The following is an 18100-nucleotide window of genomic DNA, read 5'->3' as shown; positions in this document are numbered from 1 at the left end:
ATAAAATCAAAGCTCCAAACGGAGGGTTATCGCTCAAATGTGGATCTCATGCTTATTTCTTTTCTCTGACCCGATGAGAGAGCTCATACACACCTCATACACTCACTCACACACCCCCCACATGCTCACGTCCGCACACGCGTGACTCCTCTGGAGAAAGGCGGCGGTGGGAAAAGCAGCCACCTTGCCTCATACTGGGATAACAGGTCTGCTCGGATGGAAAAACCAGGCTCGGCAAAGCCCACCCGACTAACCTGTAAACTTGCCAAAACAGAAACACAACACAGGAGAGATGCAATTTGAGAAACCCTGATTATAGGCAGGGTTTGTCCTCCCACAAGCCTGAACGCAAACCCTGCTCCAGAGGAATCTGAGGCTTCTTTAAGACAACATTGCTTGGAAACAAAATTCAAGACAAGTGAGGAAAAATGAGCCAGCCCCCTACCCCATCATGTTCTCCATGAGACACCCTGGTGCAAAGAGACAGAATATCACTAACAGACGGCTCTGGGGGGCACAAAGACATCCCAGCCCAGCACCAGCCATCAAGGACCAAAGGGCAGAGGGGATATTTCCATTCAAAGCAAGCAAGAACCAGCTTGCATTTAAAAAGGCGGGGGAAAGGGTGGGGAGAAAATCACAGTTTTTAAGAAAATGAGACCACTATTTCATTCTCAACTTCCACCATAGCCTAAAAGCAAGGAACATCAAAATATTTAAACTGGATTAAAAGGAGAGGTAAGCGTGTGTGTGTGTAGGGGCAACCTAAGCAAACTACAAGGAGTTGCTGGGAGGGCAGTGATGTCGAGTTGAAGGGGAAACAACAAAAAGGCCCAGTGAACCAAGTTCGTTCAGCAGATGAGAAAATTCCAACCATTAGCCTCTCCCCGCTGAAGCCCCACCAAATGCTGGCAGCATCAGGCTGAGACTGCATCATCTCAATCTAGGATTATTATCATCATTATTATTAACTCTATTTTCCCCCCAAAATGTCCCGATCCATTCCCTTACAAAAATAAAGCCAAGTCCATTGTTTTCTTCCTCTGTACCCAAGTGTCTGTGCCTCTCCCATGCCAGTCAAGCTAAGCTAAAGCCCTCGTAGTGGTCGATGGCTTGCACCAGCCGAGCGCTGAGGATCTCCTTGCTGCTGTACTTGGGCAGATCCAGGAGATTGTAGCAGGTGTGTGCCACCGGGAGGTACTGCTCCCCACTGGCTGTGGACTGGATGACGATGCGCAGGCTGGACATGCCGTAGATGGGAATGCGGTCGCTGCCCGTCAGAAACACTAAGGAAAAAGCAGAGAGAAGGTCAGGTAGGCACGGCAGGGGACCTCCCATCGAAAACTGCGCCTAAAGGCAAACTCCATCCCCACCCTGCCTGGCTGGACACTGCCCAGAGGGGTCAAAACACCGACTTAACTCCATGCAGGGAATGACCGGGCTCCCAGAGGTGTGGGAGAGTAGAGGCAAGAAGCCAGGCCACTGCTGGGTGCACACATCATAGAATCAATGCTGGGCTGGAAGAGACCTTTAAAGGTCATCTAGTCTAAGTCCCCTGCAATGAGCAGGGACATCTTTAACTGGATCAGGCAACCATCAAGCCTGACCTTGAATGTCTCCAGGGATGGAGCCTCCATTAGCAAATAAAGTAGCCCCTTCCCTGATAAGCTTCCTCTTAAGTGCAGGCAGAATCAAAAAGAGCAAAGCCAGGGCTGCCGAATGCTCACAGCAGGGTCACAGCCCTAGATAGAGACAGGGTGCCCAGCACCTCAATGCCAGGGCCAGGGTTTATAACACAGAAAACACAAATGGCCTAAGCTGGAAGGGACCTTAGAGATCGTTTTAACCCAGCCTTCCTGTCACCAGGGACGCCATCTGTCAACTAGATCAGGCAACACATGGGGGTTGGTCCCCTCTTGCTGCTCCCAACCACAGTCATGCTGCCTCCAAGCGTGACCTTTGTGCGCTGACCCTGCCATGGCAGGCTGGGCAGGTGGGGACAGCTATCCACGAAAGCTTCTGCTGTGAACAAGGACTCCCAAGACTCTCTCTAACTTCAGCAGGCAAGTTTAGGCTGAGACCCTTTTCCAGCTCAGACATGCAGTACAACTAGCTGACTGCTCATTTCTTTGCAGGGAGTGTGGAAAACTCATGTGAAAACAACAGCGTTTATCTTCCCAGCAGTTACAGAATCACAGAGTGCCTTACTGAAGGGACCTCTGGAGGTCCTCTGGATCAACCTCGCTGCTCAAGCAAGGTCACCTATTGTAGCATGCCCTGGACGGTGTCCAGAATTTGGATTATCTCCAAGGCTCCAAAATGAACCTGGGCAGCCTGTGTCAGTGCTCAGTCACCCTCATAGGGAAAAAGTGTTTCCTGATGTTCACAAGGAACCTCCTGTGTTTCAGTTTGTACCCATTGCCTCGTCTTGTTACTGGGCACCACCGAGAAGAGCCTGGCTTTGTCTTTTTTTGCACCATTCCTTCAAGTATTTGTACCCATTGACGAAGTCCCCTGTGAGCCTTTTCTTCTTCAGGCTGAACACAGAATCATAGAACTGCTTGAGTTGGAAAGGACCTTAAACACCAGTTCAGTTCCAACCCCCTTCACCGCCACGGGCAGGGACACCTCCCACTAGACCAGGTTGCTCAAAGGCCCATCCAATGCAGTCCTGGAACACTTCCGGGGATGAGGCATGCACAGCTTCTCTGGGCAACCCCTTCCAGTGTCTAACAGCCTGAGCTTTCACAGTCTTTCTTTATAGGAGAGATGCTCCAGTCCCCCAAACACCTTAGCAGCCTTTTGCTGGAGTCCCTCCAGTATGTCCATGTCTCTCCTGTACACTGGAGAGTCCAGAACTGGACATAGCACTCCAGGTGTGGCCTCACTGGTGCTGAGTAGAGGGGAAAGGTCACCCCTTCAACCTGCCGCCCAGACTAACATTTGTCTTCTTGGCAGTAGGAGTGCATTGTCGGCTCCTGGTCAACTCAGTGACCACCAGGACTGCCAAGGGAGCAAAAGTTGCTGGCTGTAGCAACAAACTCAGAATCACTTGCCCTTAAAACCATGCAGTTCTCCTTCTCTCCCCTTTTGTCCCTAAACAAAGTGGCCCCTGCACAGCAGCCCAGATCTGTGGGCGGCTAGGACACCTGAAGCAACACGCACACATCTCCCATGGCCAGCTTTGCAGGGGATTTCTTCTCTTTCTCAGCACATCACCCACCACACTATCACAAGGAGACCACCATCAGGAGGGAGGTATCTGCTACCCAGTCACACCAATACATGGTTTCATTTTTATGCCACATTACACGCTAGCTTCTTCATTCAGCTGTCATCCAGTGATTTTGAGGGTGAAAATGAACAAAAATAAAAAAATAACAAGAAAGGGAGAAAACAGATTATCTGACTAAAAGATAACTCAGGAGATGTCCATTCACGATGGATCATCTTCTAACACTTAATGCAATATATCATAACCCTGGAGCTCTGCAGACACTCCCACGTGAGTCTTTAATATCAGGGTATGCTCTGCATCACTGCAAGATACTTACAGAGAAACTTCTTCTTCTTTTCCAACGGAAATGCATGAAACGTTTCCCAAAACATTCTCACGGTTGGGTGTGTCGCAGTGTAGTCTCCCTTATAGACAGCACTCTGTTGAAAACCCAAAAGTCGTATCATTTCATCTGGCACTAGAAAGCAAAGACTAAGCAGAACTCTTGCCCATTCTCTTCTGTATGTGACATCTGATGGATGTCTGACAGGTACGAAATGGAGTACAGGATGGGCCACAGGCAATTGCATGGCTCAAAGACCCAGTAAAGGGCTCTCCTCAAAACACGCAGAAGGCAGGCATTAGGCTCCTGGCTATGCAGCTAATTACATGTGTCATGAGGAATCCTGGATTACCTGATCGCAGGCTAGATTTGTGAACAGGATCATGAGGTCTGCTCTGCAAAGCCACTTTTACTGCTGAGGCTGAGACAGAGCAAGTAATTTGCTGATCTATGCATTCCGAGAGGACACAACTCTTATATTGTGTCCAGACTCCCCTGTGAACCCTTGGCTGTCCCTTGTGCAGTAGAGTGAGTTTCTGTAGATGAAGACCCCGACTTTGTCTCTTCCCTTCATTCTTAGGTTTCATCTCTAAAAACAGTTCATGGAAGCCCCCTCTGCCTTCTTGTTTTGATTTTCCTTCCAGAGCTCTATCATTAGCAGGACAGCCCAGTAAGAAATTTTACATGTGAATGACAGCAAGGTGTGCAGGAAGTATAAAAAAACAATTTGTGGCTTATCACGTCTCATGTCCCAAGTTAGTGCCCACCTCATGTAAGTGTGAAATCCTGGTACTTGTGAAAAAAAGAGGAAAAATACAACAAGAGGGAAGCTTTACCTCCTCCAGTTCCTCCCAGTTGTAGTTACTGTTTCCAACTATCATGGCCCTGAGCTCTGTGGGCTGGAAGAGCTCCAGGACTTTCCCACCACACACTTTCAGGAAGCCAGTGGAAAAGGCCGTGTACCACTCATGGATGGAGAGGTTGAAGATATAATTTACGTAGGCTTCCACAAATTCTTCCCTAGTGCATTGAGAGAGAGCAGGCAAAGAAAAGCACTTTTAATCACATGCTGTTCGGCGGCAGCACTGCTAAATTTTCCTGTTTCTGCCTGTAACGTGTCTTGCAAACCTGAGTCTCCAACAGATTGAGCGCACTGCCCTCCTCTGATCGAGCTGAGTCACTGCAACGTGGACAAAGTGTTAGGCAGGCAGTAGTACCATGTGTCTGCTTACTCCCAGTAGCAGCATGGGAGGTCCCCCAGCAGCCCAGGCTCTAAGCTACCAGTAAACCCATCCAGTGCCCTTGCACCCAGTTGCCCACGGGGCCAGGAGGGAGCCAGAGTGACACCAAACGCTGGGGAGGTGTGAGAAGCAGGAGCCTCTTCTCTACAGAACCAGTGGCCTGCACAGATGTCACGTTAAGCAAATATCAGGATTCAGCAGTGGGAGGAATGTGTCCACCCCCTGTAACCGTACATTTAGGAAGTCCAGGAAACAACCTTCTCAGTCCTTGGGTTACTCAGCACAGGGCTCTGTGCCCACCCACAATGACCTCAGACCGCCAGGCTGCTCTGCTTGGGAAAGGGAATAGACAGTGCCCAGAAGACCACCACTTCCAAACTCAAGAGCCTCACGGAGCCCTGGCCAGGCGAATTTTCAGAGGCAGCTCCTGCTGACTTAGCTCCCACCCAATGCGTCTTCACTTCCAAAGGCAAAGCTGTAGTCCACGGGCAGACTGAGGAAATCCTGCTCTGAAAAGTCTCGACCTGAAATTGCATGGTCAGTTCTCTCCCTCCTGGCCCCAAAGACAAAGCCATCAAAAGAAATCAAGGAATACCCCTGGCTACAGAGCAAGAAAATAGTCTTAAGAAAGAACAGAAACCTCCTCTTCAGACTTCACGCTCCAGTTAAACAAATACAGGACCCAAGCCTTTGGAGCATTCGGCAAACAGAATGACTCCTCCCAGAATGACAACCCTATTTTGCTTCAAGGGTTTCCAAGAACATCATTAAGATAAAAAAGAACATTCTGCAGTCATTGGCAAGAAACCTGCTGCAGGCCTTGGCTAGACTTTGTCTCTGGATTTTGTTAGGAGGTTAAGCATCTTTATTCTTTATTCTACTCTTTTTTCTGTTCTCAAAGCACCACGATCTGAGTGCAACACTAGAATTTTTTATGTGCAATGACTTAAAATATTTCCTAAAATTTTTTTTTCTTTTTTTTTTTTTACACCTTGTAATATTGCACTAGGCAGTGTGGCAAACTGGGACACGAAACTATTCTGTGGGTGGAGGTGCCGTTTTTGCCTGACATTCGAGAGCAGCTCACATCTGCAGTCAGAGGATAAGCAGACCAGGGAACACCACAGAATCTGGTATCTCAGTCTCTAGTTGAGAAGGTCACAACTGAAAGAAATATTTTGACCTTTTGGTGGAGGAATTCTCAACGCATATGCTATGCAAAAGCAGCAAGGGATGTGTGAGAAAGTAAAAGAGAAAAATAAGGAAGCAGACTGATAAATATGAAAACTTGGAATAAGACATCATATAGCAAAGGGCAAGTTATTTTCCAGCGCATTTGTTTTGCTGTCATTTTCCTGATAGTCACCTGAGCATTAGCAAAATCCAAGCTCATTAAGCACTTAACTGTTGCTTAATACCTCGCTGGCTGTTACGGTCATGAACCCTTTATCAAGAACATTTTACATGGTGACACCCAATATGAACTCCAAAGGAGAAAAGGAAAACACAGACATTTCCTACTCAGCATTTTTCAGTCAAAGCAATCGTGCACATTCTTCGGTTCCTGGTGAGATGTCCTCAAGCAGGAAGGGCAGTGCCCAAAGACACGCACACAGCAAACTAGTCAGTCCAGGAGGGCAGCAAATTGGTCCCTGGCTTCTAAATGGTGGAAGTCATTAAGCACTGTAAGGTGGATGAATTGACAGCCACGTCTAGACCTGGATTTAGAGGTTAGCTTGAGTTCAAAACTCTGGTCAAGATGAAGCAATTGCCTTTTGGAATGTGTTAAGCCGGTGGAGCTACACACCAGCCTTTCTCCTTTGGGATTTTCTTCTCTTGGTGCCTATCCTGACTTCGTAAACAGTTGCAGTAGCAACCTTGGCTGCTCCTCCCAAACATTTGTTCAGCTAAAATCTTTGTTCCTTCCCTTAGGCCAGTATGACACAGACTAGAAAAATGTCCGTCTGTCTTCCGAGTGTACCTGCCCAGCCTAAAAACCTAAAGTGTACTAACACTGGCATTATCATCTATACTTTACTGTCAGAGATTGTCATAATCACGCATACATTAAATTCTCCTCTATTTACCTGAAGCCCATCTTCCCCTTGCAGGGAGCTGGAATTAACAACGCTCCACCTCCACATGAGTTTTGCACGGAGGCAGCTTTTTATCTGTAAAATTGCCCCCTTTGGGGCAGCAGTAACATAGGTAAGAAGGTAACACAGACCAAACTTTTGTTACAGCAATGGCTTTAGACACAATTAAAACACTTTTAGATAATCAGATTAATAGAAAATGACTTAATCTCCAGGTCTGCCAGCCAGGTCTTCAGCAGCTGTAGCACAAGCCCCTAACCATGCTGCTGACTAGTCACTGGATCACACTGTTTTGCCAGCAGAGAAAGAATTTGAATGCCGCTTCAAGTAATAAAGGCATTTGTAGAAATCCAATTACAGGCTTACAAGAAGAAAATAATTTAGCAGCGGGGAAAAAAAAAAAAAAGGAGGGGAAACGGTAGCTGTGCTAGTAATAACTCTCAGGTGTTCAGTCAAATGGAAAGGAATCTATGTACAGTAGGGCCTGGTGGTCCTCTCGCTGCTGCACTCAAGGGAAAGCGCTTCCGGCTCCAGAATTAATACTATAAACAAGTTTGCCAGGCTCAGTTTTCTTAGTCACATACAGTTCCCCTCTAAACCATCAGTGACTTCAATCTTCAAGGGCCAAAATCATGTTCCAATCTCTGTTTACCACAAGAAAGCTGCTAAGGGTCTATCTAAAGACCTTTTACAGGAAAGTCTGTGGTACATTTCCCAAACATCAGTGGAAAGGAAAACTTGTTTTTTATTTGAGTGCCACTGGCACCCAGTAACTTTTGAGCAACTGGTCTTAGAATCTGTCCGCAGTAACTTTTAATTCTCTCCCGCATTTCACCTCAGCCAAATTTTTTGTGGTGTCACACCTGACCACCACAAGTATGAGTCCATCCCCACATACATCCCACTAACCTGTTGTCCTTCTGCACCACAATTTTATCTCCATCTTCAATCAGGTTCTTCTGCTCTGTCACACCATAGCTTTCCCTGCAGATCTATACAAAACCAAAAAAAAATAATTTTACCACAAGTACTATTCAGGTCATATGCATGCAGAAAGATATCGAGTTCTCTTTCACAGTCAATGACTGGCATGTGAAGGGCAGGCCAGAGAAAAGGGTATATGCAGAACACTTTTCCTCTGCTTCAAATGCCCGACGTTTCAGCACCTTCTATCATTTACATTTGCTGTAGGACTGCTATTAAGTCTGAATGCAAAGTCAGAAAGGAAAAAAATACTTTGTAAGGTAAATTTCCTGTGGAAAAAACCCAAGGTATTGAGAACTAAAAAACTGTATTTAACTAAGCCCACATGCTCTGGCAATAAAAAGGACTCCCCTTTTAATAACAGAAGGTCAGTAGGTTAATTCATCTGCTCTGACTGCAAGAAGGCACAACTACAGACATCCTGCTGCTTTGGCCTGGCCTAGGATGGCACCAGTACACATGTATTTTCTGTACATACAAAATTAGTCATGTGGAAAAAATGCCAAAGGGTCCATTTTCAATTTGCTACAGAAAAAAGACACTTGGATTTTGACATGCAGGATGAATTACACATTTCAATGTTTCGGATATCACTTATTTATCCATTTAAATGTTTAGCAGATATATCTCTCTTGATATATTATGCAGTCAACAATGCAAGAAAGGGAGAGTAAGAATATTCTTTTGTGAGGAAGAAGAATGTGGAGAAAAATCTCTCGTGCTGTTTACTTCAAAGGCATTCTTTTTTTTTCCTTTTCTTTTCTTTTTTAACAGTCTGTATTAACCATCATTACGACTTCATGACCTTATCCTGAATTGCATCTCTGACCTGCATGAGACATGGTCAGACCCAGGACTGACTCACTCCAGAAGATTGATCTAAGAGACTTTATGTGCTCTCATTTATGAAACAATGAAATGGACAACACTCCCCTAGCTCAGCCAGGATTTTCTTCAGTGTGTAGCAGAGTTTCCTGATATCTTGTTTTTACCACAGGCAGGCCTTGGACAGAGTCAAGAATCCAGATCAAGCTCAGGATGAACCCTCACTCACAACCTGCTAGAGCACCAGGACTCTAAAGCAAAGACATTGAAACATGGAAGCCCTTACCCTGCCTAAGTCAAGAGAGGAAAACACAGCTTGGAGAGTAACAGTGCCATATCTCTTTGTGAGGTTCTACATGTTTGCACTTGTTGAGAGATGTACCCAATATTTCAGTGTACATCAGGATTGAACTTTTAATTTTAGGGAATCTCCATTGTGTAATAGAAACTATGGCACCTAGGTTACTAGCTAGAAAAACAAATAAATTTACTTAGTAGCACAGGCAAGCTGAGTGCCTCAGCATGTATCCTAGCAATAGCCTCCGCTATTTAGTTTCTAGGAAAGTCTGAGAGCGAGGAAAATTCTAAATTGCAGTAGTATGCTGATAATTGACGTAGTGATGTCAAAACCTAACTTTCATTTTCAAGGAGGATATAGAAATTTACTTCTCACTCCCTACTGTGAGAAGTTGGCCACTAGCATATAAGTCACATGCCACAGTGACAAAGCTACTTGGAAAACCACTCTACTTAATCTACTTACTAGCTCAGTTTTCATGACCACATACAAAAGAGCAAGAGATTTGACAGCAAAGAATTTTAACATTTTATCATTTAACATTGCCATGAGGTATGTGCTACAGGCATAGTTTGGAATAAAACATAATACACATGAATAAGCAGAAGTGCTCCAATTGTACTATAACAATCATGGAGTTGGTATGTTAAATGTGTCTTACTGTAAAATTCAAGCAGAATGTCTCTTCTACATCTTCCCCAGGATAATCTAAAAGCTGCTGAAGACTCCTATTAAGAAATGAGAAAAAAAAACCAGCAACAGGGATTCAAAAAGCCATACATTTAAAAGGAAAAAGAAATTTAGCAAAAGTAAACAGCATCATACATCTGAATAATAGGATTGCAAGACAGAGTATCTTTGAGTCACTTGAAAGGGGAAGTAGGAAAGATGTCAAATAGAGAGATGCTTTGTTAGAAGCAAGATAAATAACAGTCCACATAAATTACCAATACAGTCCATGCCTACCCAGTGGGATGGATCCCCTTTAATGATCCTGGCCTTAGAACAGAATTAAATTTCTACTTCTTAAGGTCTCCTAGGCATTTATGTCATCATCACACAACGGTCTGAGGGAGTGGAGGAAGAAAGGGTGGTGGATTATATCTGTATCCCCATCATGTAGAAAATATTCTTCTCCTATCCCTCTAAATCCTGCTGCTGTCTTCCAGGCACTTTACCTCATTACTGTTAAACGTAGCTGTTGCTTTGTGCGGATAAATCAGACAGAAACTCAGAAGAAAAACAGACAAGAGCAGCTGAACAGTGGGCTTTTAACCTCTCAGTGTCAGAAGGAACCAACAACTCCATGCAACTGGCAGAAAAGATTCCAATACACCATTTAGAAAAAAAGTCATTCCTTCACTCCATTCAACTCCCTTCTTTCTGGCACAGGAGTAGGTCAGAGTTCATCGGTTCAGGGCTGGGACGCATGACGTCCTACACACAGTTCCCATCCTGGGAGGGAACATCACAGGGCATACAGCAGACCCGCTTGCTAACCCAAGCCTGGCTCGAGGGGAAAGGCTGAGATTAGGATCCGGGATCAAGCAATTGCACAGTAGGGGGACAGACCCCCATCCCTCTTTTCAAAGGGGTGCAGGAGGTCTCTTGTCTGTGTTGACGCCCAGTTTCTCGAGGTCGAGAAGGTGGGTACAAAGGTTAGAGCCTAACCAGATGGATCTGACAGCCTGTGGAAGAGGAGAAGTCTTACATGAAATTCACCAGTGGGTTATGTACTTTGCTTGGATCACAGCCCCCTGAAATTAATCAGTCAGTCAAAAGGATCAGGTGTGTTACTGAACATCTTTTACTGAGTTTCTTGTTCTCAATTCCTTCCCAGAAAGGCTGCTGATTTGTTTTTTCATACCTTCCCTCCGTAGGGGATAGTTCCTTCAAATCCTCTAGGCAGGGCTTCACGTTCAAGAGTTTTTTGTACAGAGCCAAGGGAAAGTGAAGGTCTACCACTGTGAAGTTGTATATTGCAAGACCACATATGATGCCAATCAAGTGAAACCAGTTGTGTTCTACAAAGCACTGCAAAACCACACAGAGAAATCCTGATGAGACACACTCCCACTGGTGCGATGCACAGCAGCATCCTTTCCTCCATGTACTAAAAAGACAGTCCCTGCTTTTCCAATTGGGACAAAATCGACCATTCTATTTTCTGTTAAAAGCTTATGCATAACCACAGTGCCACGCAAGCAAATAGAGGTGTTGGTATATGGGCCTTCATCCCTTTGCATATTTACTCCCACACCGGTATGTCAGTCAAAGACTGGCTGCCTAGATTTGTTAAATGTTTCAAATATGCAACTCATACTTTCAGTGCTTAGACTGCCATTCTTGGTGTCAAAAGACTTCTTGTTTTTATAGCATTAACATGAGGAGTAGTTGTTCTGTAGCACTGTTTACAAGTTGCAAAAGGTAGTATGTAATTTGCTCCCTTGCAAAATGAAGTTAATAAAAGAAAAAGAACCCCATCAGGGCAGCTACACCTTAAAGGAAGACTGAAAACATCACCTCCCATCCTGCTACCTAGGACGGTGAAGAAAAAAGGACATAAACCACCACCTTAGCATAATGCTATCTGATGGGTATGAACTTGCACTCCACACTCTTCCAAAACAAAAAAAATTTCACTACAAACTGTGTTTTTAGGTGTTTAAGAGCCTACTCAGATAGGACACTATCAAGTTCAGACCCTGAAAATGATAGTGATGCATGATTAAGGGGACTGATTGCAATTACATGAACAGCAAGTGAAGCACAGAATTCCAATGTCATTATGACCCAAGCCTCTGGCTCTGTAAATCAGCACAACTCTCATATTCATGATAATAAGAGTTCTATTAACTGACATCTGATACTTAATACTAGTTTTATTATGGGATAAGAATAAAGAGCCAACTCCTGAATGGGCACAATCACCATTGTGCTAAAGTTAATGGACCTATACTAATTTACACAGATGGAAAATAGAGCACATATTGTATCATGGGTGGAGGAATGAGAGGGAGATCGTTTCTTTCCCATATTTTGCCACTAACTTTCTTGTCATTCAAAGGCAGCATATTATTTCAACCTCCACATATAGAGGGCGAGGGCTTACCGTGTCTGAAAACCACAGCAGGTTTGACTCTGGGTAGTACGTGAACATGCCATAGATGGGGTTGAGGAGTTCTTTTAACAACAGAAGGAAAAATTCCTTCGTCACTCCTCCAGCATCAACAGCTTCCTCACCATCAAAGATGACCTGTAGAAAAAGCAGATCAGTAGCAAGGATGCAAAGCTGAGCGAACCGGACATCTTTCTAACTGGGAACCACGCAAAACACTTTGCCTAACGTGCCCAAACTCACTGGAACCCACCAGACTGTTTCAGTGCTCTGCTTGCAGAGAGGGATGGTAGCAAATGAGATAGTTTGAAAATGTTTAACTCCTCATGCAAATCATAAATAATCACCTATTCTCCCAACAACTGAAGCAGCAACACTACAGCAGTTGTGGAATTTTGTAGCAGTCTCTCAGAGATAAAACATGTCCTATTGTAAGTAGCCTGTTCCTGTAGAAGAGCAAAACAGAGACTGCACAATACCACAGAAATGTTTCCTCCCCTGTGCTTTATACAGCAGACACACTGGGATAAGAGTAACCCCCCTGCCTGCCCTCTTGTGAAATGTCCACTGCCAAACCACTCCAAAAGTCAGAGAGGAGAAAGACTCAACCTTCGTATTGATTAGACAAAGTGTCCCTGTGCGCTACGCTTTTGCAGAAGCCACTGTACACTGGTGAAGCACCAATGGGAATGGCTGAAAGGCTGCAGAAATGTCAGCTGGGTGAGAGGGTGCTAAAGGTGTGGGGAAAACTTACTTTAAGAGGCTTTTTCAAATCAATGTCTGAATGGATGCTCAACTCCCTTAAAGCATCACCAACTAAGTTACTCCTGCGAACATGAAGTACCAGGAAGGGGCTTCTGGCCAGCAGAGGCTCCAGAGTGAGAAGCATGAAGACATTCTGCAAATTTGCACCATTTATTGCAACCTGTAAATAAGAGAGGGGTGAAAGACAGCTACTGCTCAGCTCCTTTCTTCCTGTGGAAGAAAAACAGTTAACAGTTCTATGACTGATGTTCTTTTCTTCCTTACTCTTTTAATCTAGTTTCCCCAGGGTACAAAGATTACGTGCTCACTCTGTGCAAGTGTGTGTGCCTGCACACCTACCTGTCCCTTCCCTATTTCCCACACCAACACCTTTTGAGTCCACTGATCAATTCCTCAGGCAGAAACTTGAAAAAAGTGCCCACTTACCCGAATGCTTGTCTACTTTTCCAGCCTAACAGCTCCTCTGGGAGATGTCACCTTAATTCTTATCCTTATCCACAAACACGTAAGTACTCCCTCGCTATACAGTTTCCACCTCATGCTCATCTGGCAGTTCTGATGTTACCAAACATTTTGAAGTGAAAGATACCAAGCTCTGCCTCTGCGATACCTGGGGTAAAAAGGTTCTCCAGCTACTCTGCTCTCCAATAGCACTGCACCTTGCAGGCACCAATGCAAAAGGCAGAGAAAAATAAACGGGATGGGAAAACTGGAAGAGAGAAGGATTACCTGCATCTGTAGTTCTGCGTCTGTCTGTAACATTTTAGTTTTAGCCTGAGCGTCAAAGATGAAAGGATAAGAACAAAGTGTCACAGCATCCTGCAAGAAAGGCAGGCAGATTGGTTCCTATCTACAGTTTACATAGCACTTATTTAAATAAGAGTAATGAAAAACAATTTTCATACCTGCATGATAGATGGTCTTACTTTCTGTGAAGCAAAAAGAGAAATATGAAAATCTTTTACTCTCTTGATTTTGTGTCTTGTATTTTTTTGGATGGACTAGTTCAAAGGTGACCCAAAGAAAATTTTTCTCCTCTGGGATCAACAATTCATTTTTTTCCTCTTAAAGAAAAGCATGGGAACTTCCTTCTCAAGAAAATGCACAAGACTAACTGAAAATTTGAACATCTAACATTTCTAAGAGGATTAACTGGCACAGAAGCCTGTGTTAGCTTTCCATAGGTGAAACTTAGAAAGAAAAACAAGAAAACGACCCCCAAGCTAGAGACTACGTGAAACAACAGGAGAGACCGTAAGGCTACATGATCCTTGCAGTGCAAATGACTCCTTTCATTAGCCATACTGATAAATTTTAAATTAATTTGAACTATCAGTGTAACAAAAATTTAAGTCACTATTTTTATTGTTCTGCTCACTAGAAGTAAGCACAGAGCAGTACTATTTAAATGATAGGAAGGGAAGGGAGGGGGACACAGCACACAGAACATTTAGGAAGTCCATGAAAACACACACACAGTCTGCTACAGCCAGGTTTTACTCTTGCAGCATCCCTTGGTGGATGTTTTTTGGTGTTTTCTCACACTTGGAATTCCTTTCCTTGCTATAATGAATCAATCTCACTGGGTTCCTACAGAGCACATTCCAGCGCTCAGTTTAGTTATCTCTTTTCTTACAGATGGGAAAGTGAGGCATAAAAGAGGTGAAGGGTCTTACCCAAGATCACCCAGCAGGTTACTGGAAGAGCCAGGAATAGAACCCACATCTCTTGAGTCTTGGTTCAGTCCCCTAGCCAGAACGCCACACTGCCTCCTCTTACAGAGCAACATTTTAAGATCACTGGCTACATTATTCACAATACCTGCCTAAACAGCAGAAGTAAAGGGTAAAAATTATAATTTTAGAATATAGGATTTGGCTCCTGAGGTCTTGATTACATAAAGGATCCAGTGACTGAATTAATCCCCTTGTGCGAGGGTTGAATGAAATTCACACGAATAATCACAGAGACTGTTGCCATTGTTAGTTAAATATTATTAGCTCCAGCTCTTCTGACAGCTTTATTTTAAGTTAACTTTGTCAAGCCACCGAGTACCCAAATCTGAGAAACTTAACATATAGATGCTCCTACACTGAATACATTACACTCTCATTGAGGATATTAAAAATACAGATCTATAACCAGAGAAACAAACACGGACAGCTATTTCACAACTATACATAAAACCTCTTACCATTCCAGCCTGATGTAAGAACCACATGAGATAATCCTCCTGAATGTCCACCAAGCTGGAAATCTCAGGGATATAAAACTTATCATATTCTACGTGTTTGACCTTCTGATTAACCTAGTGAAGAAAACAGATGGTTTTTAAAATATGGATGAGTTCAACATTTTCTTCAGAACACACAGGTTTGCTTTCATAAAATCAATTGCAGTAGCTTGCAACAACAGGATCCAGAAAGTCTCACAGAAACACGTGGTCCCTTATATTTTAGTACGAACCAAGATGAATCGAGATAAACCTCTTGCTTATTCTAGTTCCCTCTCCTTCCTCACCCGGACTACCCAGCACCAACACAGTGGGAGCAGAAAGCATCAAGGGACAGGTATTTGTGACACCACAGTTTGGCAGCTCGGCAGCAGCATTCTTTAGGGTGATTCTTTCCTAGTGTTTGAGACAAGATCAAACAATCTTCAAGTATCTGGAATCCAGGCAAACCACTAACGTCTTGCCCTTGTGGTGTCTTGGTAGGCAATGGCAGAGCTCACAAGCCAGGGCTGTGACCACTCTGCCCCTGCCAATTGGCAAAAGGTAGACAAGACTGAACCATCTTGAGCCAACATACACCCAATCTTATCTCTTACCTTGTGGAGCTTCTCCAGAAGCCTGAGAGCAGCTGTAATGTAGCTACTGAACAGAACTGGGATTAGCAGCGTCTTTCTTCCGCTGAGGAGGTAAACCACTGCACCTTTATAGAGGTCCACGAGCCTGAGGAAATATCTTGGGCACACTTGAGACCACCAGTTATCTGGAAAGCAAAGGAACATCAAGATAAATCCTGAATTAAAGGTCAAAGTAACCCCTGAATAAGCGGTTACAGATGAAAATAGGGGAACATACCTACAGATTGTTTCAAAGAATTTCCCTGTTTCCATCCTAACTGTACCAAGAGAAAAGTGAGCAAAGAGTCAGCTGGATACCAGAAATTGATAAACTCTTCTCTTTCCACTCTCATTCAGCCACCTCAGTCATTACCCAGCCTCAATCCATGATCAGTGTGAGAACCTGCACTCAAGGTTTTTCAACCTTCAACTCAAAATACTGTTTCAAGTATCATGTATTCAGCATCTTGTGATGTTGCAGGCAAATTAGTGTCTCTCATGAGTGAAAAGAAAGCAGTGGTCTGGGCAATTCTCTGTAGTACCACACACTTTTCTAGCAGGTGTCAGAGCACGTCTCCTGGCACATCTGCAAAACTATGAGAATCCTTCTAGTACGCTAACAATCACAGTGCACTACTCTGAGTAGAGGAGGAAATTTTATTCCAAAGCCTCTTTGGACAAATAACTGAAAAAAAAAAAATCACTACACCTCAAAAAAATTTCACTGGAGCAATGCTCCTGGAGGCCTGAATGCATTACATTGCATTTTACACAATAATGTGAGATTAAATATAAGACAACATTTGGAAACACAGTAAGGTAACAAGAAAAGTAATAGTTGAGTAAGTATGAATAACAACCGTTAAGCAGCCTATGTTCTGTTTAGCTTAAAATGGGCTCATAGGAAATAACAGTAGCAGCAATGAGAAGATTCAGAACTGGAAGAAGAGACAGGATGTTCAGCTTGGTCTCAAATCAGCCAGTAGGCTTTTCTGCACTTAACACAAGACAAAGCAACTTTATATTTATTATATTCTTGTATTTACCTTATACAGAAAGGATATTCTAATGTGAACAATATCTGATGAAATTTAAGGGAGTAAGATCATTTAATCTTGATGATATACAAAATCTATCACAGAGAGGCATCTAAATTTATCTGGAACTGAGTCTCTGAATGGAGGTAAACTAGGTAAGGTAAACTAGATTAACGTCCCTAGTACACATTCTTTGAAATAATATTTTACCTCTAAATTAGAAATTCTTAACCTGAATTTTCTTTTTCATTTATCATCCACATCACCATATATTTTATAAGTTTTATATTATTGCAACTAACTTCTCAGATCTTACCGACATGGTACATTCTTCATTTCCTTATAGTACGTTTTAAAATTAAAATTTTATGTTTATAATTCTTTTACAGGGGAGAATAGGTTTCAAGGGGGGATTCCTTGAGTCCTTTTGGTTCCCAGCTGTTTTTTGAGGCAACTACTTCGTAACAACACTATATGCCAATTAGCACTGCTGTTTTAACAGAACAGAAAAACCAAACAAACAAAAATCCAACTGAAAAACCTAAAGGCAACACCTTGTGACCCAGCTGGATACTGAGAGCAATGTGTATCTTAAGTGCCAGCTTCTTACCAAGAACTTTGCTGGGGTTGGTATCTAGGCGCAAAATAGCCATTGCCAGAGGAAGAGTTAACGTGATGTAATACTTGGAGTCTTGGAAGGGTGGGAATTCAGGGAGAATTAGATAGATTCTCATTGCCTCGACATCTGGCGGTGAGCTGGACAGTTGAGGAATCAAAAAGCTCTCAAAGCTCTTCAGTATCTAGAGGAAAACAAGACAAAAGAAGACAATTTACCCTTGGTAACAGAGCACCTTCAATGTGGATGACGTGTAAGAACTGATGAAATGGAGCACACTCAGAATGGGTGTCCTTAGCAGCTTTTGCTGATGCTCTCTTCAAAACACTCTGCAGGACAGGACTAACCTTTAATTTTTTCCAAAATGCATGAATGTTTGGATAGGTTTTTCCAGGGCTGGCTAAAGGTAGCTAATCTCTCTCATTAAGGTCACATACCTGTTTTAACAGTCAAACCCAGAGTACAGAAAAAGAAAAGCTACAAAAATTATAGCTAGACAATGGCATGGGGAACATAGAAGATTTTATCCCACTGCTCTGCACTTGTGAAAGCAATCCTCCAAGTTAGACTAAATTATACAACCGTAAGTACTCAACTCCTGACAGGGAATTAATGAGAACATCATCATTAGTTAGAAGTATAATGTATACAGAATTAATTTCAGCAGCCATTTCAAGCATTAAATGCCACGAGATAAAACTTTTTTAAAATCA

The 18100-nt window shown here is 43.4% G+C and overlaps 1 protein-coding gene across 1 annotated transcript in view; it reads right to left on the bottom strand.

Moving 5' to 3' along the window:
- Positions 1-1077: 1077 nt before the first annotated feature.
- The window catches only part of HERC3 (HECT and RLD domain containing E3 ubiquitin protein ligase 3), a 49034-nt gene continuing 32011 nt past the window's right edge, over positions 1078-18100 (bottom strand). Inside the window, exons 12-24 of the mRNA XM_009871219.1 lie at positions 17382-17571; positions 15717-15880; positions 15082-15195; positions 13793-13816; positions 13617-13706; positions 12877-13047; positions 12117-12260; positions 10872-11038; positions 9666-9732; positions 7807-7889; positions 4397-4580; positions 3555-3657; positions 1078-1286 (exon numbers count right to left, since the gene is read on the bottom strand). Coding sequence (XP_009869521.1) covers positions 1078-1286; positions 3555-3657; positions 4397-4580; positions 7807-7889; positions 9666-9732; positions 10872-11038; positions 12117-12260; positions 12877-13047; positions 13617-13706; positions 13793-13816; positions 15082-15195; positions 15717-15880; positions 17382-17571 — 1710 coding nt within the window. The remainder of the gene's footprint in view (positions 1287-3554; positions 3658-4396; positions 4581-7806; positions 7890-9665; positions 9733-10871; positions 11039-12116; positions 12261-12876; positions 13048-13616; positions 13707-13792; positions 13817-15081; positions 15196-15716; positions 15881-17381; positions 17572-18100) is intronic.

The sequence above is a fragment of the Apaloderma vittatum genome, unplaced genomic scaffold (genome assembly GCF_000703405.1).
Source record: "Apaloderma vittatum isolate BGI_N311 unplaced genomic scaffold, ASM70340v1 scaffold3596, whole genome shotgun sequence".
In the NCBI taxonomy this organism is placed as follows: domain Eukaryota; kingdom Metazoa; phylum Chordata; class Aves; order Trogoniformes; family Trogonidae; genus Apaloderma; species Apaloderma vittatum.
The sequence above is the reverse complement of the archived record's forward strand: the minus strand, read 5'-3'. Positions and strand labels throughout refer to the sequence as shown.